We start from the raw sequence: 25,112 nt of genomic DNA, 5'->3' as shown, positions 1-25,112 counted from the left end.
ATTCTTGTAAGAGAGATTGCACTTTACAAACGCCTTATCTTATCAACAAAGTGAAATTCGAACATGTAGATTTTCACAGTTCACACAATCCTTTATCCTTTGTGAGAGATGGAACATTACAAACACCTTATTGACAAAGTGAAATTCGAGTATGTAGATTTCACAGTTACACCGTAGTTCAAATAGGATTTCTGAATTTAAACCGTGTCAAAGTTTATAGACCTATTAGAGACTACTTGGTATTTGATGTCCAGACTGAGCCCTCCAATCACGTTGTTTTATGTTAAACAACTCTGCTTTATGAGGAAGTTCACTGAACTGGAATTTTAATTTAGGGAAATTTTCTATGGATTTTGAAGTTTCAATGAACTGTTGACACCTCTCCTTGTTATACAATAACAGCATAAACAAATAGCATGTGTATGTGTGATTAGACAGTGTCATAAAAGAGAGAATATCTACAAATTTTATATTTATTCATGCAAAATATTGCTTAAATCAGTTGTTTAAACAACATATTTCTGTATCGTGCAATTCATTAAAGATAATTTATCTCTCATAATTGTACTCAACCTCTGGGAATTTACACTGCATATTCCACCTTTGGCTTCCAGTAAAGGTTATGCCCAAATCTCCTCCACTTTGTAATTTTGTAGCATGACTTCCAAATGTACCACAGACTGGCTATTAGGAAAAAGATATACACATCATCTGTTCTCATCTGCAGGAGACAGACTTGTAAACACACGATTTCTCTGTATAACATACAAAAATAGAATAACAAGAAGACTCAACCACATACTAGCCAAATTGTAGGCCTGTGGACACTGAGATCACCTTTAAGAATTTACTAGAACCCATGCAACAAGGCTACAAGCAACATCATATGATGTTGGTCCCTGGGTAATGCCCTAGGGAGTTTAAAGTGTTCAGTCCAATACATTTGGCCATTGAGTAGCTGTTCGGCAAAATAGGTGCAAATCACAACCTGCACTGTTTTACCTTTGGCCATGAATAAATAGAACAAGATATCAGAAACCCTGCAGTTAGAGACAAAATAATAGATAGACGGCTATCAGGTACAACATTCTAGAACATAATGCCAAGAAAAGTCAGAGTACATGATAGAAATGTCCATTGGACTATCCAATGCTTCTTTACACTGCTGTACAGGCTAGAAGCATATGAGTCACTAGTTGCAACCAAAAACCTGCAATCTCCTATTGATGGGTCTACAATTGTTATCATCCCAAGACCATCAAAATTGCAGCTATCAACTGATTGATTGTGAAATTGATAGTAGCTGTTAAAAGCATATGAGATATTTCCTGGTGACCCAATATGATTGCAAGAACCTCCGGAAAAGAGGGCTGTACAATCTGAAGTTGAGCAGGCCTGTTCCACATGCCTTGACACATTTGTAAGATCATGGTTATCATTTGCAACACACCACCTTGAAGAGAGGTATCGAACATTTTCTGCATTCACCAGACCCGCATCTTGCCCTATGTCAATCTCATATTTAACCTGACCATCAATTGTAAATATGCCCCAATGTCTTTCAAAATTTCCATGCAGAATGCTCCTTTGGTCCTCATCTAGCAGACTAAAAATATATGTTTCTATTGGGGGGTTTCCAGGCCTAAGCGGGGTGCCCTTGTTGCTTATGACGTGGTTTACCAGTCCTTGAATGAATCTTTTTGCATTGCTGACAGTTGCATTGAATCCCCCATCTGTTGGCCATCCAACCTGTCCAACAACAATTGGCATCTGTCCAAAGCCAATTTTTTTCAAGGCTGATTCAAGCGTATCCAGGTTTCCATCAAAGTAATTGTTGTAAACATTCTTCCCATCAACCAGTGGATGAGCCTTATTTTCAAAAAAGGCATAATCTGCTGAATAATTTTTATTTTTATAAAGATTTAAGAAGGGAGAAATATTGACCACAAAGGGAGATCCATTGTTTTTTAGAAAAGAAGCAAGCTGCTGCATAGTTTTATTCACGTCAGGCCTGAAGATTCCTTTTGATGGCAACTTAGACTGATAGACATCAGCATTGCAGGGAACCACAACTTTTATTTGGCTGGCAAGGTTTGCCTTTTCCAAGGCCTCTTGTATGTTAACCACTGTGGGGAGTACAAATGCCTGAAAACGTCCATTGTAACTCATAAGAAATGGTTCATTTCCCACAGCAACATACCTGTTACCATGCATCAAAGAATTAGAATACACGGGGATAATAAATGGGAGCATTTAATAGATCACGGATAATATCCTTCAGAATGATTTCATTTCTTTTTACCAGCACTACAACTCATAAACGAATTCTATCTAACATTACTTCTGACTCGTGAGGAATGAAGGATCAAAAGTATTTAATTTAACATTATGCATAAACATTCCACATATCCTCTTACATTCTGGAATCTGTATATAAGCAACTTGTGTTTCTTTCAGACAGGGCATCAAAAGAGATTTGAATTAGGATGTATTTGGCAATGGTGCAAGAATTATAAACTTCAGAGCTAGAATTTTAATTTTGAAATGTAGGTACAGATAAGAGGTCATGAAAAAATGAACAGACTCGATGTCCTTTTCCCAAATTTTATGAGCCCAAGCATTTTCAGGTAACCAAACAGCCATCAAAATGCTTCACTATTTTCAAATGCTAGAATATTAATCCAAAGCCACTCGCTATTTCGCCTGTCCAAGAGTTGAGTTGAACATGTTCTGATCTTGATGTTCAAGGAAGAAAACAATGCAGTAACGGAATAATGCATTCAAGTAATGAACAAATAAATTAACTTACAGAATAATGCATTCAAGTAATGATGTTATATCTGAGAAATATGAGCAGTCTCGTGGAAACAAAAGGAACTTTTATTAAGAAATGAAATGAAATGATATTTGCCTCAACTTCCTCTGAATCGAAGACAAATAACAACTCTTTACAAGAAAATAAGTGAAGAGACAATATGGCCAAGCCTCTCACCAACAATGGTTAAATCAGAGTAAAATTGCCTCAATGTATTAGGAAAATCAAATCACTAACATACAGATCAATAGAAGAAGATAAATTGTTAGGGCACATTACTTCAAATCAAACATCAGGACACGTACCCAATGACTGTAGCAGCGCTACCAACAGTTACTTGAATTTACCCGAATGACCCAACTCCCCCAAATTTCAACCATACCACCAACAATAAATATTCTGAATCGTAGCGACTAACATTTACCTTATACTAGGAGTCCTGGAAATGCAAGTTGTGATGCTCTGATAATGAAACATACGAAACACCACTACTATTGATTGTTAGTTCACCATAACAGTCAGCAATAAAACAGGATTGCAGCTATGATTCCTAGGTGGGTCATGCAAGGCACTAATGCTAACATTTTAATTCAACATAATACAATCTAATAAGATGGCCAATCAAACCTCTAACAGAATCCAATAACAAAGGGTAGGGATTACTTCCTGACCCACCATATTAAGATAAGTAATATATGAAAAATGATGCGTACGCTGACTTGTATGATCAGCAATTCCTAAAATTTAGGTCTAACATTGGAGCAAGTGGGAACCGCTGGGAATCCATAGGACTTGTAACAATGCTTGCTGCATACTGAAGTATAAAAGCAGAACGGTTGAACAGCCAACCTCTGCATGGCTCTGGCCTACCTTCCATGTCGAGGTGAAGTAATGTACTGTTATCACCAACCCGCTCCTTTTGGGGGTAGCAACTTAGAAACACTATGAGCAAGTAATAAAGGGTGAATGTGGGTACCCAATAATGACAGAGTTGTGTTTGAGCCATCTCAAAATCAATTGTAAAACCCTAAAAGCTTAAAAATTCACGGACCGTTAATTTCTACTATATAAAACAGAAGAACACCAACAAAACCTCCACAAAGGATTGACCCTTCAAGACCGGCTCTTTATTGGAAAAGGGTTGATCAGAAGTTTATTGGGTTGAAGGAGATGAGGGGGAAAGGAAGTTAAGTACACACCTGATATCAACACCACCCTTGATGACATATCTGGTTACATTGTCATGGACCCAACTCTTTGCAGCTACTTTGGACCTGCTTAGGGTGTGCAACATCTCGTTGGGAATACCCACCATGACATGTATCCTGCTGCCAGTGAGAGCCTGCAATACTTTGGGGTCTGCATCAAATATCTTTACTTTACTGATATTGTTGGCCTTCAGCATATTCACAACAATTGGCGGTGATAGTCGATGGGAGGACAAGGTCCCCCAGTTCACTCCCAGGCCGCCGCCTTCTACTACTGTGACTACTGTTGGCAGCATAAAATGCAAAGATACCAATAAGCAAACTAAGCATCTGGACACCAAGACTATACATGATCCCATATCTGGGCTACTGTACAAAACTGTGTTTGGATGAACGGAATGGAACCGAATGGAATCGCATGCAGAAAATGAAAGAGAGAAGCTGAAAAGTTTTAGTAGAAGCAGGTATCATATAGCAGAGACCCAAATCAATGTCTGTATTTATTTTTTAATGGAAGTGATGCAAAGGCCGCAGTCCCAGGAATGATAAGATCTGCGGAGGGGACTGATGGGCGGGAATTAAGTGACAATGAGTGGCTATTCCAAGAGAGATGACAGAGATTCTGACACGCGGAAAAGCAGCAAAGCCAGATCGAGATGACGAGGAGCCCCACCCCACATCACATCAGACATATTTGAATTAAAATTAATAAAAGGACAGTTCAAAGGTATTGAAATTGAGGAGCCTAATGACCCACTTTATAGGTGCACGGTGCACCCTTTAATTTTGTTAATACGTACTTTTGATTAAAGAATATATATATTTTTTTTTGTAAGTATGGCTCATATATAACAGTAAATAAAAAATATTATTTAAACCTTTACGCTATAATTTTCCTAATATAAAAGAGATTATGTGGTAAAACTGTTTTTGTTGGGCTAAGTGTTTGTTTTTGAAATTAAAGAAATAGGTTAACAGTCCAAGATCTAAGGAAATAGGTTAACAGCCCAAGATAAGGAGCAAAAGCACCCCCTTACCACTATAAGTGGGTAATTCCAAGTGGGTGGTTTCCCAATGTTATGATAGGTTTTCCCAATGTTTAAAAAAATATAATAAGTTTTAAAATTAGTTTCCCCCATGGTGGTGATAAATGGTGGATGGAATAAGGTTTTTGGTGAGCCTTGGCACAAGCATAGTATAACTTAGCATGCAACCCCTAGAGTAAAATTTTAAGCATTATGTAATAAGTTAATGATTGCCTCATTGACTTTACATCTTATTCGTTGGATATCACTTTATTTCATCCAATGGACAAGATGTAAAGGTAGTAAACCAATCATTGGCTTATTGCATGGTGTTTAATATTTGTTCCTCAACAACAAGCGCAGCCACTCTAGTCTCGAGCCCAACCCTCGCAAACCTACATGGAATAATGCATTAACTACAATTGTGTGGGGTAGTCTCCAGGCCCTTCATAGTTACATTAATCTCCCAAGTAGTTGCTAGCCTTTCCATTCTCACTCTGACTACCTTTATGTTGTTGTTTCCCTTGTGGGGAATGACTTCTGGCTATTGTTTACCATCACTTTGGTCCTTGCCAGGTAATCTCACTTCGATTCTAATATCACCTTCGTCAGAGGTGAGGATTGGCTCAGGGCTCACAATAGTGCTTATTGATTCAATCTTTGCTTGGATAGAGGATAGCAGTGTGTGCTTTAGTCTACATTTTATATGTTTGTCCACCCTACAACATCTTAGACCACCTTGATTCTCTCTTCCCTTCACAACCATGACTAGGCAAATGGTTAGATGTCATCGCAGGGGAGGAGGCAGAGGCAATACGCAAGATTCTCAAGCCAAGTTTCAAGCAAAAGCTTCTGCATAACATTACTAGGCCCATACACCTTTAGAGATACACTCGAAGATATGGTAGATATGGCACATTACATGGCAATGGATCTGGATGTAAATTGTTTTTGTGGTTATGAGAGTGGGTCTAATATGGGAAATATATGGAAAATATGTTGTTTGTAAAATAACTTTAAGAAATATTCGGAAAATATGGTATATGTAAACAAGTTTTTATTAATAAAATGTCGTTGGTTTTTTCTTTCTTAAAAAATAATAATACTTTCAAGAAATTTTTTAATTTTATAACAAACCAACAAAATATTAACTAAAAGATATTTAAATTAATTAAAAAAAATATTTTATTTTAACCGTTTTTATATTTTATTTCATTTATTTAATTTTTTTTCTATTTTCTATTTTCTATTTAATTACTCATTTAACTTCAATTGTTAATTCACAATACATTTTTTAATTGATAATTTAAAAATATTCATTATCTCAAATGTTATTGACCTTTGATTCCATCATTCACTCTAACCTATGAATTATAAAGTTCCTTTGTCATTTGTATATTCTTGTTTATATATTTTTAACCTTCTCATTTTGTTTTTATATTTTATTACTGGATTATATTGTATTTATTTAATAATTTTCCATTTTCTAATTAACTATTCATTAACTTCAATTGTTAATTTACAATAATAAAAATACATTTTAATTTATTAATTGCAATGAGTAATATAAAAATGTTTGTTATTTATCTTAAACATTCTTTTTTATCTTTGATTTCTTTCTTTTTCTATTTCCTGCATCTATTTAAATATATATGCATTATTTTCTAATCATTTTGTTTTATTTGGTCTCTTAGGATGGATGGAGTGTCCACCCAAAATTTTGTACACAATCCTCGTACCATGCACACAATAATGATCTCCAAAAACAACACTACTACTACGATGTAGATTTTTACATAACAATAATAAATTTAACTAACACATTAATGAATTGTAAATATTTTCATTATAGATTAATAATTAACATAACATAAAGTTTATAAAAAAATATTAAACAATAATGAACAAAATCTTTTATGAAGACATTTAATGAAATTCTAATGACAAAGAATAGTGGTGTGGCCCCTTTGGATGATACAACGAAATCTAAATGTCCATATTATAATGGAAAATTAATGTTGGAAACTTTTACACTATCATTCTATTCAAAGAAAAGATGTAGATGTAGCCTATATAGAGCACCAGGTAAATATATATTCCCCATATCATTTCTTGCATCTACTTCTCCTATCACAGACATCACCTCCAATAATAACTAGCAGTTGACCAAAATAAAACAGTTGTCTATCAAATCTAGAAATTGTCCAATAAGACATAGAAATAACAATTAGTACAAATTGTCTCGCTAAGTCATCTAAACTGATATTCCTAATATGCGCCAATCATCACAAAAATATATAGTATGTAACAATATTTACATATCACATGGGTGCCGAGGGATACTAAGTAACTAGAAAATGCCTCGAACTGTGAATGGAATCGCTACAGAAGGTGGTGAAATATATCTCCCCATGTGGTTTGTTGAGGCCTACTTTAGATAAAGTATCTATAACATTCTTTTCCCTGTAGATATGCCCAAAAGTTATGTCATTGAAACGATCCATGATCACCCTGATTCTCTTCATCCAGTTTAGGAGCTTATGAGGTGCAAAAGAAGGCTGCTTATGTACCCAGTCCAAGACCACTTTGGAGTCTCCAAACAACATCAGTTATTCGATTTGGAACCACTTCAAATAGAAGAGGACCCCCCATAAAGCAAGTACTTTCACAGGTGTATTTGTGCCTTTTCCATTGTTCCAGGAAAAATGATAGTAGTTGCACAGTTGCAAGACAATATATGCTCTGTAGAAATTAGGTTGTAGATTTGCAATTGCTCATGATGTCTTAATTAAAATCACAAAACACAAACCTATTCTACTGCTTTGTGGACATTAATTCACAATTTAGAACAAAAATCTCAAACATGGAAGAAGAAATAACACATATGCAACAAGTATTTTATCTGGGGAAAGCAATCTGCTAAAAACCCCAATGCATGCTGGCATTAATCAAATGAATAGAGATGTATTACAATTGATTTTCTCAATTGAGCACACCCTGCAAGTGCATAACCTATATCTCTACTCACTGAAGGCCTCTAACCTAGACCTAGTCAAATTTTTCCTCTGCTTGACCTCCTATTTCCTTGTGTTATTCCTTGAGGAATTAGGCCCCTATTACTTAGGAAAATCCTCAAATTGAATTGTATAATTCATTAGGTTGGTTATCTGACTGCATGCAACACGTGTTGGGAAAATACTAAGAAGGGGGGTGAATCAGTATTTAAACTTTCACAATAATGATTTTCTTTTTCAAACTGTATACGCTATTTTACTTAAACCAACCAACGTATGTCCGCGCCTATAAAGAATGAAACCAATGTATATATAATAAACTTTGATAAACAACTAATTCATTGTCTTAAATCAGAGTGTGATGCATTAAGCAGTAAACAGCGCACATGAACACAAGGATTTTTCAGGTGGAAACCCAATGTAGGAAAAAATCAGTGATGTTGTCGTCTCAGCCTTCAATCTTCTTATAATAAAAAGTGTTTATAAGTTTTTTACTGGTGCAGAATTTTTCTAGTACGCAAGCATCTACCTGTTGAAGGATACAACCTTCACTCGTTTTCCAGCTTCTACTGGAAGGGAGCTCCAACCCCCTAGCTCTTGTACTGGCTTATATGTTTACCGCTACGTAGGTGTCGACCTATAGAAGGCTATTATCTTCACTCTTCCTCCAAGGACCATGTTTCATAAATTTTCAGACTGGATACTCCTGGTACACAACAACACAACATTAGGCCACGTTTCATCAAATTTTCACACTCGATCCATCAGTAACTTTGAAGCTCAAAATCAATCACTACTGCAATACAACCATAAAATACAACTGCATCTTTCAACAATCAATCAATTTGAACAGTCATATCATTGTCACCAGAACAGAGAGTTGAGCCTAGAACACTGCATTAATAACCAAAACCAGTTGCAACCTCAAAAATCATATGTTAGAATGTATACGCTACTTCAATGAAGCCAACCTGCATGTATACGCTACTTTCTGTAACCCAACCTACGTATACCTCTAAAGATAGTGAATTATTAAACTTATGAACCAAAAACTGTATTACCAAAGACATTCTAAAGATCTATTGTCATGTTACAGAGTTCTAAACAAATAGCAACAAAGATCACCCTTCTTAATCAATCAATCAATTAGACTCAATCTCCTTATACAATCAATTTTACTTTCAGATCTAATGAAGACATCATTGACAAACAACAGTAAAACAGCAGCGCCGATCAGATAGATCAATCACCTCTGAACAATAAGTCCTTCCTCTGCATACACTACTTGGAAGTGTCGAACCCGCGTGTATATGCACCTTCACCAAGGCGAACCAGCGTATAGATCTGCAAATAATACCTTATAAATTCGTAGATATTCCAGACTTCAGATAAACCCAGATCGTAGCATTTAAAGAATAAAACATGTGTTAACATTCAGATCTAGCCCATCCATTGTCATATCATACAATGATAATTCATTTTAGATCTCATAATCCTGATCCAACATTGTATCCAAAGGTGCACAAGATATTTCAGATCTATATCATAACCAAATCCCTTCCTACATAAAATATACTTCAGATAGAAGTATTTATGAAAAACCCTTTCACTTGCACACATGGCCCTTTGATCTTGTCCTTCTTATATACTTAGAGCCTTTTTCAATACCTCGAACCAAAACAAAACTTAGAACCTATGGTGTTCTTAGACGGGATCAAGTAATCATTATTCCACTCAATATTGTGGGCTAATACCATGGTATGGACCCTTGGTATTCTTTAACCTTAATTTTCCATCCCATACACGTTTTTCCTCTTGTTAAAGTGTGTGCATACGTATACGCTCCTTTTGTTCTGTGAACTCGCTTGTATACGCTACTTGGACTAGGTGAACCAACGTATACAACTTAAAACATTCTTTTTTTCTTCAATCGCTTGATTCTGATCTATAATCCTTTGTTCCATCATCCTATTCTTTTGTGCCATTACTTTGTTACCTCTGAATTGACCTGTTACAATGTGAGTTTCCCTTTATCAATTCTAAACTAACATGTGTGTGGGTTGCCATCAAGGACCACACATGTATCATAATGCCAACAATCTCCCCCTTTGGACTTGATGGCAACCATATTGTTGTTGATCACTTCAAGCTATAGAACTTGTTAGATATATCAAGCAACACCAAGATACTCTCCCCCTTTGACATCAAGGGCAAAGGGCGGACCAAGAAATTCTCCCCTTTAGTACATGCTGAGATGCACTATATTGTCCATGCTCCCCGTGAGCATATGCAGAGTTTGCAGAAATATTTTTCAAAAGAATAACATGACTCTATAACTCAACTTTGTGAGTATGACCTTCCTATCACCAATGACTCATACATACATCAATCACGCAACTAATTGGGGATATACCAAATGTTCATACATAACCGAAAAATTGCAATTATTACATCATCCTTCCCATGCATAGTGGGGGTACAAATTACATCATATGTCCAAAAGGACTTATTCATAATAGATTATGACATAAAGAGACATATTATTACACCATAGGTTTTTACATGACCTTTACAACAAATGATATTAATAACTGAGACCATAACTGAATTCAGCAACCTTGATTGCAACAATGCATAATGTTTTGAAGGCTAATGCTCTCCCTGAACCTTTGCTACCTGTGCATTGTCAACAATTCATTCTGTTATCACTCAGGTTGTTCCCTTTGACTCCCAAGGGAATACGGCCGAGGTAACCACTGACCAATCTTTGGACTGCAGGTTCTAGCCCACCTGCAATCAGAGAGGGCTCTCTCTTAATGATATAGTTTTGTTGATGATGATTTTAGGCTAGTTATTGAGTTTAAGGGGTTTTGTTTGAGTTTTGGTGGGAAGGATGATGCTTCTAAGTAAAGAGGTAGGTATAACATGAGAGTTTCAAACCATTGGGCATGGAGTCAAGGAGTAGGACTGCTAGTGCATTTTCTTGGTCACAAGAGGAAAATGGAGCAATATAGCTACACATGAAACAACTTTTAAGCTAAATGGAGATGGATTGAAGGCTAAGGAATGAGAGGCAATTAAGAATCTCTCTTTCAGCTTAACAGAGGGAAGGTGAATGAGCTCTATCTAGGAGCAGTAAAGAATCCCTAGATAACTATCAAACATGGGTGAATTAGGGAAAATATGAGCCAAAGGAAATTCATATTCATTACCAATTCAGAGGAAAACATAAAGAAACCGCAGAAATTGAGCATAGAGTGCAGTTAAACAAAATCTAAGCTATTCATTTTTCCTGCTATTTTAGATGGTGACATATGTATGATATGAGCATATATCAATGGAAAACAGAGGTAGAAGACACTTATTGAGTCATGTTGCGGCACAAGAATTCCATATTCATTCTTCAAAACAGTAATAACACATCAGACAGTCCATCCTCCAAGCTTTTTTAGCAGTCTTTGATTAAAGAAAACATCAAGTATACAGAGCGAGTCTCTAGTGGAGCGAATCAACCAACCAACCCTCTAAATAGTAAATTAGGGTGGTTTTATAAGCAAAATATCTACAAGAATCAGATTTGAGATAGATCTGATGCAATAAGTGTCTTTAACCTAACATATGCTTGAAATAAATGCCAAAATATCTATCTAATGCTGCGCCGGGGGCAGCTACCTCAAAAATGAGTAACTATGATGTCCTTAGAGCTCTGTGCTGGCATTTGGCCACAACTGTGCTTTGATTTCTGCAGCGTTGCCCTTAGGTGGCCTTATGCATTAACTTTGATCTTGTGAGCTTTGATGGCCCAATACTGCTTTATTGACTTTGATGGGGGCCTCTTAATGTTTACCTGCTTTGGAAATATGAATTTCCACCAAAAACACTAACTGATAGTCTTCGCCGCTTCCTCTAATACACTTTCACTGAACCTGGGCTCCTTATTATCTTCTGAATGCTTTAAACTGTCCCATTGACATTTTATGGCTGCTGTTTGGCCCTCTGTTGCCTTAAGAACTGTTTTTTGACCCTTTTCCGAACCTATGTGAAGAAATCCCTGTCAATTTGCGAATTTCGGGCCTGCTGGTAGCCGAGCCATGAGAGGGCTTCAATTTTGGCCTATTTTTCTTAGCGACGTGTGATTAAAAACTACCTCGGTTTTTCATTCCGGGCATCCCTTGCTACAGATTTCGCGCTTCGCGCCCTTTTCGGTGATGACGTTAGCATGACGTCAGCGGTGGGTCCCAGTACGGTGGTGACGTGGCAGGGTGACGTCAGCAGGGTGATGTCAGTAGTACGGCAGGGTGATGTGGCGGTGACACGATGGCAGCGACGTGGCAGTGACACGGTGGCAGCGACGTGGCAGTGACATGGCATAGGACACAGTGGCAGGAGGCCGATGCAGGTTGATGACATCATGAAGACGTGGCACAGTCGTCATTCGGCGAAGGCGGTATCCAGTTTTCTCCCGCACTGCTTTTCCGCGTAGGTGGTATTGGGGGAGGGGCCTCCGAACACACCGGGAGGCTGACACGTGGCAGGGGTACGGCAGGGAAACCGCCCATCCCCTGGACATTAACCTCCAGCAGATCGGGGCGCAGGAATAACCGCCCACCGTTGATCTCGGGCGCACGAAATCGGACGGTCAGCGGCACAGGAAAGGTGACGGGGGGTTAGGGACAGGACCCACCCGCTTTATTTAAACAAAATGCGCCACGGGGGTTGGAAAACGTTAGGTTAATGCGGAGTTGGGGGCTTATGTGCCATGGGAGAACAATAATTTAATATTTATTTGGAAAATTCAAACCCCAAACATTGGGAAAATGAGCGCGGAAGGGCAGAGTTATAAGGTTTTGATGGGTAGAGGGGTAGATTTAGGTTATTGGCCTAACCAGAGGTTCAGACCAATCCCAGAGTTATGACACAGATGGATTCATGATAGTCCCAGGTGGACTATTATATCCCAGAACTGTATGTACATAGCTATAGTGCTATAGGGTGGGATATGTAATATTTTTGGGGTTTTATATTTTTTTTTTTGTGTAATAGCGGATAAGGAGATGATCTAGGGAGTTAGATAGTAGAGTTAGGAGTTAATATGAATTTGTGAGGTGAAGTGTAGGGGAGAGGCTAAGTTTGTAAGTTGAAACTTAGACAGAGAAAGTGAGTGGACTGTGGAGACATGATTTTTACACAAGAAATGTGGCTTCGTTTCACTAAAGAAAGTCAAAGCTTGACTTGGTATTTTACAAAATGAAGTGATAACAGGACTGGTTGGGCAGATCCCAAGGTCCTCCAGGGGATGTTAGTGAGTGATTTGGAGATTCAGAAGAAAGGGGAATTAGACATGCCTCGCTTGAGCCCCTCCAAAGGGAAATTGCCTTATACTTGTGATCTGAATAGTTATAACATTAAAAAACATGAAATTGATCACATAGCTTGATTCTGCAACCACAAAACTACTTACCCAGCCTACTTACCTAGCATTTTTTCTTCTTTTTGCATGGGTGCACTTGGACTTGCAGACCCTGATTATCCTTTTTCCTTTTCATTGCCCTCCTATCTAAAGTACCCTTATATCATCCAGGGGCTCAGATTAAGCTGTTGAGCACCCTTGTTTCTCTACCTATCTACAAATATGCCAAGATTAAGCTGTTTGGACAGATGTTCATTCTCTATATTCTACAACAAGAAATTGAAACCTAGGGAAGCCAAGATTAAGCTGTTTGGACTTCCCTTAACTGAAAAACTCATCAAAATGGATTAACTCATCAAAATTTGGAATACAACAGTGGCATTTAGACTGACACACTTTCATGGCCTCTTCTTTGGCCTCTTTCTGGAAATATGGAACCTTGCAGCATGAGAAGATGACATATTTGGCACTTTCAACTATCAATCATGAAATATGAACACCTATTACGATAGGAGGCTAACAGTGGCTCCACTTAGGGATGGCTTTTCCTTGTGAAAAGCCAAGAACAGTAGGTCAGACTGCCTTGATCTTCTATTGTTGCTGTAGACTGAAACTTCCCTTGTGCTGGCTATCAAATGATTGAAAATTTGAAACCTAAACACAGCATTCTCATAAACTGAATTTTTATACAATAGCAGCACTGCCTGCTTTTTTCTGCGTGCTCTATCATTATATGCACCTCTGCCTGAGAACCTATCTTTGAAATAAACACAACATAGGGGAACAAAACTGGAGCACTTCCCTTGATTCTGTCTTGAAAAAGGGTGCTGATGTAAACTGAAAATCCTCCTTTCTTTTAATACTATTGACTGAAAAACTGCCTGCTCTTTTGCTGAGACTAGTGCAATGACAGAGATCTGAATGGAGGACTTGCTTTGGTTCTGCCTTTAAAGAACTTTGCTGCACTATTCCATTATTCGGCCTGCTAAAAAAAACAAAGTGCTGAAAATACAAGTATTTATGTACAAATATAATACAGCTGTGTTGTGTTCAACAACAGGGATCATAATAATGCTTTAGCATTCGGCCATTGACAGGGCCTTCTTCAGTTATGCCGTCCTCTACAGATTTGAGGAAATATGTGTTATTGCCCTGCACAGTGCTGATAACAAATGGACCTTTCCATAAAAAATCAAATTTTGCATGTTTGCCCTTGTCTTCTCTTCGTGAGTCCCACCTTAGAACTTTGTTGCCAACACAGAAATCCTCAGCCTTAGCTCTCTTATCAAACATCCTTTTGAGCTTCTCTTGCAAAATTTGAGCTCTGTCATAGACCTGCTCTCTTGTTTGCTGAAGATGAATGGTCTGGTTGATTCTTCATTGAACATCATTTGGTTCAGCTTGGATCTCTTGTAACAGCTTGATGATAGGAATGCCCAAGGAAGATGGAAATCTGGCCTCCATGCCATACACCAGCTCATAAGGGCTCATCCCAATGGATTTATTTGTTGAAAGTCTGTCTGCCCATAGGGCATTTGTGAGCTTTCTATGCCAGTTCTTTTTGTTTTCTTCTAGCACTTTCTTTATGATGTTGATGAGGCTTTTGTTGGATGATTCGGCCAAGCCATTACCTTGAGGGTAATAGGCTGTGGAGTGGCCCAAGGTAATGTGAAATTTATGGCAAAAATTGATCATCTTTTTGGATTTGAAGGCAACGGCGTTGTCAGTAATGATCTTCTCAGGGCAGCCAAATCTAGAAAGGATGTTGGTCTCAAGGAATTGGATAATGATGGAGTCATTGGCCTGTCTACATGGGATGGCTTCAATCCATTTAGTGAAATAGTCAGTGGCTGTTAGAATCCACTTATGCTGGCCTGAGGAAGAGGGGTGGATTTCTCCAATGAAGTCAAGACCCCATTGTTGAAAGGGCTTCTCGGTTGAGATGGGCTTAAGAGGCAAAGGTAATAGCTTTCTTTTGCCCTCAAAGATTTGGCATTTATGACATGAGATAGCAAACTTCTTTACATCTGCAAACAAAGAGGGCCAATAGAAACCAGCCCTTAAAATTTTATCAGCAGTGGACTTCCAATATAGATGTCCTCCACAGTCCCCTACATGGAATTCTTTCATGACATTGTTAGTTTCATTCATGGTTAAACAATTTAGCAATATGCCTTCATGATTTTTCCAAAATAAAGCACCATCTATGACACAAAACTTTGAAGCTTTCATCTTTAAAAATCTTTTCTTGGTTCTAGATAATCCTGGGGGAGCAAACAGGTTTAACAATACAAAACATATATCAGCATACCATGGGGATTGCAAAAAGGTTTCACTAATCTGTGGAGTCGCCAGCTCCTGTTCATTGTCCAGTTGGTTAATGTCTAAGGCTTGAAAGTTTGTTTCGGACATCAGTTTGGCTAAACCTTGTCCCTTTATGAGCTTGGTTGGTTTTATTTCTATGTCATACTCAAGGATGTTAGCAATCCACTTGCCTCTTTTGCCTTCTAGCCCCTCTTGGGTTAATATGTCTTTTACAACAGCATTTGGGACATAGGCAATCACATGTGAATATAAAATGTAAACTCGGAAATCTTTGATTGCTTTAACAAGGGCATAGGCCTGCTTCTCCATGATTTGGTACTTCAAAGGGGCATCTCTTAAGGCTCGGCTGAAAAATGCAATTGGCTTTTCAGCTCCTTGATACTCTCAAAGGCTTGCTTGGTTTCAAGAGACCATTTTACCTTGGCATCCTTTTTTAACATGTTGCTTAACAGTCTTATCAGCTCGGCTAGATTTGGGATAAATATCCTTAGGAAATTGATCTTTCCAAGGAATGCTTGCAACTCTTTTATGTTTCTTGGAAATGGGATTTGAAGGATGGCTTGAATTCTTTCAGGATCAATTCTAATCCCATCTTTTGAGATGATATGGCCTAGTAATTTACCTTCTTCAAGGCCAAAGAGAGACTTCTTGGGGTTCAAGGAAATGCCATATTTCCTACATGTCATGAATATTTGCCTTAAGTGTTTGAGGTGCTCTTGATCAGATTTGGAGAAAGGGGTAAGGTCATCAAGATAGACAACCAAGAAATCATGGATTTCCTTGGCAAATGCAATGTCCATGGCCCTTTGAAAGGTAGCACCAGCGTTTTTAAGTCCGAAAGGCATCTTCACATATTTAAATGTTCCCCACGGTGTGGTAAAGGCTGTCTTGTCTTGGTCATCTGGGTGAACCAGTATTTGATTAAAACCTGAAAAGCCATCTAGCAAAGAGATTCTAGATGACCCCACTACTCTTTGTAGGATGTGGTCCATTTTTGGCAATGGGTAGTGGTATTTTAGGGAGACTTGGTTTAAATTTCTTAGATCTACACATAGCCTAATCTCACCTGTCTTCTTTCTTGTGGGAACAAGATTGGATACCCATTCAGAAAATCTGATGGGTGCTATGATACCTGCTTCAAACATTCTTTGCACTTCCTTTTCAATCAAAGGGAGAAGCACAGGATTGATTCTCCTTTTTTGATTTGGTTTTAAGGGAATGGTGTGTTGGATCACTGAGGTGTCATAGGACTTCAAGTCCTCATAACTCCAAGCAAATACTTCTTGGAATTATTTAAACAAATCAACATATTTGGGCTTTTGATCGGGTGGCAAAGATTGAGATAGTTTGATCATTTTGGGCTTCTCTGCTGTCCCAATGTTGTGTTCTTCTATAGCAGCATTTAAGGGCTGCATTTTTGGTTTTTTGGGAACATCATTTGCGTCAAACATATCTTCTAACGGAGTGAGGCCAACAGGGAGAAAGTTATCTTTTAGATCAACGATCTCGGCCTCTGTTTCGACTATTTCCTCCAAATGCATCTGTTTCAGCTCTTCTATGTTTGCATTGTCAAAAACAGTTGGGTTTAACATTTGTTTGGCTGTTACAGCTGTTACAGCCTGCTGATTTTAATTTATTTGTTGTTGTTCATCCGTCATAGCATCCATGTCAATGTTAATATTTGAAAACTCATGCTCAAGAGTGAGGAAATTGTTAATCTGGGCATCATTTTCGAACACTTTCCAATATTTAACATTATTTTGGACAGCAGGACTATGTTTTATCTCAGCAGTGAAATGGTGATTTGGCTCAAAGGGAAGCCTGCATGTACTAGAAAAAGTGGCTAGGCTGTGTGCATGAATGTTATGATTTCTTGAAATCTTGGCAAGCTTGGATTCAGTGAATGCATCGAGTATATCAGTGGCAGCAGTCCTATAGGCCCTCATTCTATTGTCATTAGTGACAAAGTTGCCTTTCATTTGTTGTATGACTAAATCAGAGTCACCTAGAATGGATACTTTTGTAGCTCCTAGAGCTTTGAGCAGTCTGAGGCCTAAAAGGAGAGCCTCATACTCTGCCATGTTGTTGGTGCCTTTGAAGTTTAGTCTGTAGGCACGACCTTCTGCATGATTGTTGTATGTATTTTGAATCCATACACCTGCCCCTGCTCCTAACTTGTTAATAGAGCCATCAAACTCTAAATACCATGTGATTTCTTGCTTGTGGTTAGTATTTAGAGTTTCAGTCATTCTTGTAGTGGGCAGATTTGAATTTTCTATTTGGGGAGGTTCTTCTTGTATGTTGGTTGCCTTGATTGTTTTGAAAGTTTCATCAGTATGGGCAACCGATTCTTCATTGATGTGTGTGTCCAGTTCTAAAGCCAACGAATTATCATCAGTGGGAGGACTTGTTTCATCATTAAATAAAATAAAAGAATCCATATCAGAATGGATTGAGTAGATAGGGAAGTTTTGGGGATTTTCCTCACTACTTACCACATACTTCATGAGTGTTTCTCTATATAGTCTCTTTGGTTGCCCAAAGACAGATATAGTGGCATAGGAGAGGTCTAGTTGGAGAGATCCTTGGAGTTTTGTTCCCCAAGATCTTGACAATAGCATGCCATACTTTGGTGGAATGTCAGCAACCACCACATCCATGAGGATTGTCTTGTTTGGGTATTGGACTAAGGAGACACATAAATCTTTGATTAAGCCTAAACACTTGACCTAACTTGAGTCAAAGGAGAATAAGTCTTTGTAGGGTCTTGTAACATCAAGGTTTAGCTTCTCCATTACAACTTTGGGCATAAGGTTGTGTGAGGCACCTGAGTCAAACATAGCATTATGCAATACTTTATCATGAATGTGCAAACTGACATAGAATGGTAACACAGCTCCATGTCCTGATTTACCATTGACTTCAGGACCGAAAAGGAGCTCAGGTTGATCATCTAATACATTCACATCATCCCTATTTTCTGGCATTTGCAGCGATCTTTTGATTTGCTGCCTATAGATATCATGTTTGGCAAGTTCAGATAAAGGGATGGATATCTTCAGTTTACCTATTTCTGCCTCTAAATCAAAAGGTTTTTCTGACTGTGTTTTAGTATTGTGACTGGCAGATTTTCCCTTTTCAATTGCACTTTCAGCGGTTTTCTCTTGTTCTTCATTGATTTCTTGAACTATTTCTGATTTGGAAAGGTTTTTAGGAGAGCTGTTCAAATCTTCTTTTGAGGAAGAAGGTGGCAGAGGGTGATCATTAGAGGGCTGCATGTCTATGACATCCTCTATGGTGACATCCTTTGGATTTGGGACTGTTTTATCAGCAGTTTCTATGAGGGCAGCCTTTTCTTTGATCTTCTTAGGTTGTTTGGTATCACTTGGTTTAACCTTTTCGGGCACATCTATGGTTCTTGTCCTCAGCTTATACTGTTTGTGGACCTCATAAACAGCTGAATCATAACCTTGCTTAAAATCAAAAGACTCACCTGACTTAGTCCGAAATTGATTTATCTCATGGTCATCTTGGTCTTCTTGGGTTAGGAAAATTTGTTGCTCACCCTTTAGATCCATCAAATTCATGTGAGTGTCTTCTGTCTGCTCACTAGACGTGGATGCTTCTGTGTAGTTCTCTTGGAAAGGAGGCCTTATATCATGGTCTGGGCTAGACCTACCAGCATTTGTGTTCTGAGTTTTCCTGAAATTTGGGTTCCTTATGGTATTGGGTTGTTGTCCTTCCCATGTAGATTTCCTTTCAATGCTTTCCACTCTATCTCCCAGCCTGTGCATGCCACTGATAATAGCATCCAGCTTTTGGTCTAAGGCTAAGGGTTCTTCCTTAAAGGTGGTTCTTCTCTCAGTTCTAGCTCTATTTCTTTTGGCAATCAGATTTGCCTCTACACTAACAGCAACATCTTGCATGTCTGCTAGGCTTTGAGGGGCTCTTTCCCTTAACTGATAAGCCATGTCAGTATCAAAACCATCAGGGAATTTATACAAAGCAAGATCCGGTGGAGGTCTTAAGTTCAGTGGTATTGCATTGTAAACATTATTAAATCTCGCACAATAGTCTAAAACAGACTCTTGAGGGCCTCTTTTGATGGTGTCATATTCAGATAATATGTGCAAGGGATCTTTCTTTTTCTCCCATCTGTTAAGAAATGTTTGGTAAAGGGCCTCTAGGTTAGCTATGGAATTTGCAGCAAGGCTTCTAAACCAAGGCCTTACATCTCTTGTTAAGCTTTGGACAAAAATCTTCATTCTCACGCTATCATCATCTATCTCGTAGTTCTCAAAATAGTCTTGCATTTTCTTGGTATGCTGAAGGGCTGTGCAAGAACCAGTACCATCAAAGTATGTGATTTTAGTTTGGTAATCCTGAGGCATAGCCCCTGGATTAGCAGGCAACTGTAATGGAGCATATTTATTCACCATATTCACAGGGATAAGTGGAACAGCAAGGATAAATGGAACGACTGGAATAATGGTAATAATAGTGGTAATGGGAGTATGTGCAGTGAATGGAGGTGTGGAAGGAGTGCTTTGAGAGGTGGATGATGAACTAGGGGAAGTAGGGGTTGAACGAAATAAAACTTTGACAGGGGTTGGAACATAGCTTAGCTGGACTGTTTCAGGACTAGAATCAGCAAAATCTTATCTTCGCTCTAGCTTCCCGAGGTTCCTTGGGATTAAATTGGGATTTTCAAAAATAGCTGGGGGATGTGGGTCTAGATTTGACCTTGTATAAGGTGAGTTCCTTTTGGGAGCCAGATTCTGAACTTGTTTTGGTATTTTCTGTGAATGTTTTTAGAATTAGCAAGGAACTGATCAAATTTTGGAATAGCTATCTACAGCTTAAAACTAGCATGAAGATTGACTGAAGCAGCTTTTATTTACTCCTGTAAATGCAAAGCAAGAACAGTTTTAAAGGCTCCCTGGCTGACATTCAGGCTTCATCTGTAGTTTTAAGGAATATACAACAATTAGAAAATTCATTTTTCCCCAGTGGAGTCGCCATTATGTTATCACTCAGGTTGTTCCCTTTGACTCCCAAGGGAATACGGCCGAGATAACCACTGACCAATCTTTGAACTGCATGTTCTAGCTCACCTGCAATCAGAGAGGGCTCTCTCTTAATGATATAGTTTTGTTGATGATGATTTTAGGCTAGTTATTGAGTTCAAGGGGTTTTGTTTGAGTTTTGGTGGGAAGGATGATGCTTCTAAGTAGAGAGGTAGGTATAACATGAGAGTTTCAAACCATTGGGCATGGAGTCAAGGAGTAGGACTGCTGGTGCGTTTTCTTGGTCACAAGAGGAAAATGGAGCAAGATAGCTACACATGAAACAACTTTTAAGCTAAATGGAGATGGACTGAAGGCTAAGGAATGAGAGGCAATTAAGAATCTCTCTTTCAGCTTAACAGAGGGAAGGTGAATGAGCTCTATCTAGGAGCAGTAAAGAATCCATAGATAATTGTCAAACATGGGTGAATCAGGGAAAATATGAGCCAAAGGGAATTCATATTCATTACCAATTCAGAGGAAAACATAAAGAAACCGCAGAAATTGAGCATAGAGTGCAGTTAAACAAAATCTAAGCTATTCATTTTTCCTGCTATTTTAGATGGTGACATATGTATGATATGAGCATATATCAATGGAAAACAGAGGTAGAAGACACTTATTGAGTCATGTTGCAGCACAAGAATTCCATATTCATTCTTCAAAACAGTAATAACACATCAGACAATCCATCCTCTAAGCTTTTTTAGCAGTCTTTGATTAAAGAAAACATCAAGTATACAGAGCGAGTCTCTAGTGGAGCGAATCAACCAACCAACCCTCTAAACAGTAAATTAGGGTGGTTTTATAAGCAAAATATCTACAAGAATCAGATCTGAGACAGATCTGATGCAATAAGTGTCTTTAACCTAACATATGCTTGAAATAAATGCCAAAATATCTATCTAATGCTGCGCCGGGGGCAGCTGCCTCAAAAATGAGTAACTATGATGTCCTTAGAGCTCTGTGCTGGCATTTGGCCATAACTGTGCTTTGATTTCTGCAGCGCTGCCCTTAGGTGGCCTTATGCATTAACTTTGATCTGGTGAGCTTTGATGGCCCAATACTGCTTTATTGACTTTGATGGGGGCCTCTTAATGTTTACCTGCTTTGGAAATATGGATTTCCACCAAAAACACTAACTGATAGTCTTCGCCACTTCCTCTGATACACTTTCACTGAACCTGGGCTCCTTATTGTCTTCTGAATGCTTTAAATTGTCCCATCGACATTTTATGGCTGCTGTTCGGCCCTATGTTGCCTTAAGAACTGTTTTTTGCCCCTTTTCCCAACCTATGTCAAGAAATTCCTGTCAATTTGTGAATTTCGGGCCTGCTGATAGCCGAGCCATGAGAGGGCTTCCATTTTGGCCTATTTTTCTTAGCAATGCGCGATTAAAAACTGCCTCGGTTTTTCATTCTGGGCATCCCTTGTTGCAGATTTCGCGCTTCACGCCCTTTTCGGTGATGACGTCAGCATGACGTCAGTGGTGGGTCCCAGTAGGGTGGTGACGTGGCAGGGTGACATCAACAGGGTGACGTCAGCAGTACGGTAGGGTGACGTGGCGGTGACATGGTGGCAGCGACGTGGCACAGGACACAGTGGCAGGAGCCGACGCAGGTTGATGACGTCATGAAGACGTGGCACAGTCGTCATTCGGCGGAGGCGGTATCCGATTTTCTCCCGCACCGCTTCTCCGCATAGGTGGTATTGGGGGAGGGGCCTCCGAACACACCGGGAGGCTGACACGTGGCGGAGGTACGGCAGGGAAACCGCCCATCCCCTGACGTTAACCTCTGGTAGATCGGGGCGTAAGAATAACCGCCCACCGTTGATCTTGGGCGTGCGAAATCGGACGGCCAGCAGCACAGGAAAGGTGACAGGGGGTTAGGGACAGGACCCGCCCGCTTTATTTAAACAAAATGTGCCACAGGGGTTTGGAAAACGTTAGGTTAATGCGGGGTTGGGGGCTTATGTGCCATGGGAGAAAAATAATTTAATATTTATTTGGAAAATTCAAATGCCAAACATTGGGAAAATGAGCGTGGAAGGGCAGATTTATAAGGTTTTTGATGGGTAGAGGGGTAGATTTAGGTTATTGGCCTAACCAGAGGTTTAGACCAATCCCAGAGTTATGACACGAATGGGTTCATGATAGTCCCAGGTGGACTATTATATCCCATAACTGTATGTACATAGCTATAGTGCTATAGGGTGGGATATGTAATATTTTTGGGGTTTTATATAGTTTTTTTTTTTGTGTAATAGGGGATAAGGATATGATCTAGGGAGTTAGATAGTAGAGTTAGGAGTTAATATGAATTTGTGAGGTGAAGTGTAGGGGAGAGGCTAAGTTTGTAAGTTGAAACTTAGACAGAGGAAGTGAGTGGACTGTGGAGACATGATTTTTACACAAGAAATGTGGCTTCTTTTCACTAAAGAAAGTCAAAGCTTGACTTGGTATTTTACAAAAATGAAGTGATAACAGGACTGGTTGGGCAGATCCCAAGGTCCTCCAGGGGATGTTAGTGAATGATTTGGAGATTTAGAAGAAAGGGGAATTAGGCATGCCTCGCTTGAGCCCCTCAAAAGGGAAATTGCCTGATACTTGTGATCTGAATAGTTATAACATTAAAAAACATTAAATGGATCACATAGCTTGATTCTGCAACCACAAAACTACTTACCCAGCCTACTTACCTAGCATTTTTTCTTCTTTTTGCATGGGTGCACTTGGACTTGTAGACCCTGATTATCCTTTTTCCTTTTGGCTGCCCTCCTATCTAAAGTACCCTTATATCATCCAGAGGCTCAGATTAAGCTATTGAGCACCCTTGTTTCTCTACTTATCTACAAATCTGCCAAGATTAAGCTGTTTGGACAGATGTTCATTCTCTATATTCTACAATAAGAAATTGAAACCTAGGGAAGCCAAGATTAAGCTGTTTGGACTTCCCTTAACTGAAAAACTCATCAAAATGGATTAAATCATCAAATTTTGGAATACAACAGTGGCATTTAGACTGGCACACTTTCATGGCCTCTTCTTTGTGTTAGAAAATTATATATTACGGAGCAATGGAACACATAAAATATTGCAGAAATATAAACACAGAAAATGCACAAAACAAGAGAGACACAGATATATGTGGTTCACCCAGTTTGGGCTACGTCCACCTCGAACAGCCAGTCCTTCCTTTCTATTATCCAGAAAAATGAAGAGACACAACCTACAGCAAATCCGTTGTAATATCCTCTGTTTTCTCTCACAGTCTCACCTCTCTATTTCCTGCTCACAGAATACACATCTATCACACAGCCTCAAATACAATGCCCGCATACAAAGAGAGGGGTTGCCTTCTAGGGAAAAAACCCTAAACTAAACATAAGTTCTACCGTCAGATCATCCGCCTAATGAACGGCCCAGATTGATTAGAAATTAATATACTTTTACAAGGCAAAAACATCTGTAAAATTGCCTTGTAAAAGTATATTAATTTCTAGTCAATCTGGGTCGTTCATTAGGCGGATGATCTAACTGTAGAACTTATGTTTAGTTTAGGGTTTTTTTTCCCTAAAAGGCAACCCCTCTCTTTGTATGAGGGCATTATATTTGAGGCTGTGTGATAGATGTGTATTCTGTGAGTGGGAAATAGAGAGGTGAGACTGTGAGAGAAAACAGAGGATATTACAGCGGATTTGCTGTAGGTTGTGTCTCTTCTTTTTGTTGGATAATAGAAAGGAAGGACTGGTTGTTCGGGGTGGACGTAGCCCAAACTGGGTGAACCACATATATTTGTGTCTCTCTTGTTTTGTGCATTTTCTGTGTTTATATTTATGCAATATTTTATGTGTTCCATTGCTCCGTAATATATAATTTTCTCACAACTGGTATCGCAGCCGAAGGTCTATTTGGCTGATAAACTCGCAGGAAAGAAGGGTTCCTGGTTCGAGTGGGAGCAATGGCGGAAGATGGTAAGTTTAGGGTCGAGAAATTTAACGGCCAAAACTTCTCGCTGTGGAAGATGCAGATGGAAGATTATCTGTATCAGAAAGATCTATACCTACCACTGGGCAGAAAAACAAAGATGCCGATGGGTATGACAAATGAAGAATGGAACCTTCTAGATAGAAAGGCACTCGGAACAATACGGTTGTGCCTTGCTGCATCAGTCGCCTTCAACATTTCGAAGGAAACCACGACAGAGGGTTTGATTCAGGCGTTGTCGAAACAATATGAAAAACCCTC

At 38.9% G+C, this 25,112-nt stretch overlaps 1 protein-coding gene across 1 annotated transcript; it reads right to left on the bottom strand.

Annotated features, from left to right (window-relative positions):
* Positions 1 to 457: 457 nt before the first annotated feature.
* Positions 458 to 4,581, bottom strand: LOC149162924 (glucan endo-1,3-beta-glucosidase 9-like). The gene is made up of 2 exons (XM_089437454.1): positions 4,015 to 4,581; positions 458 to 2,200 (listed from the first exon to the last, which is right to left on the bottom strand). The coding sequence occupies exons 1-2, from the start codon at positions 4,380 to 4,382 to the stop codon at positions 1,090 to 1,092; spliced, it is 1,479 nt and encodes a 492-aa protein (XP_089293580.1). The 5' UTR covers positions 4,383 to 4,581; the 3' UTR covers positions 458 to 1,089.
* Positions 4,582 to 25,112: the final 20,531 nt, after the last annotated feature.

The sequence above is a fragment of the Pinus tabuliformis genome, chromosome 5_2 (assembly GCF_031772625.1).
Source record: "Pinus tabuliformis cultivar Carrire ecotype Pingquan chromosome 5_2, CPIR1, whole genome shotgun sequence".
NCBI classification, from domain to species: domain Eukaryota; kingdom Viridiplantae; phylum Streptophyta; class Pinopsida; order Pinales; family Pinaceae; genus Pinus; species Pinus tabuliformis.
Note: the sequence above shows the minus strand (reverse complement) of the source record. Positions and strands in the feature narration are given on the sequence as shown.

Coding starts and splice junctions, on each gene's coding strand:
- LOC149162924 (XM_089437454.1), bottom strand. CDS start 4,382: ATGGGATCATGTATAGTCTTGGTGTCCAGATGCTTAGTTTGCTTATTG. Junction 2,201..4,014: donor AAGGGTGGTGTTGATATCAG/GTGTGTACTTAA, acceptor GCATGGTAACAG/GTATGTTGCTGTGGGAAATG.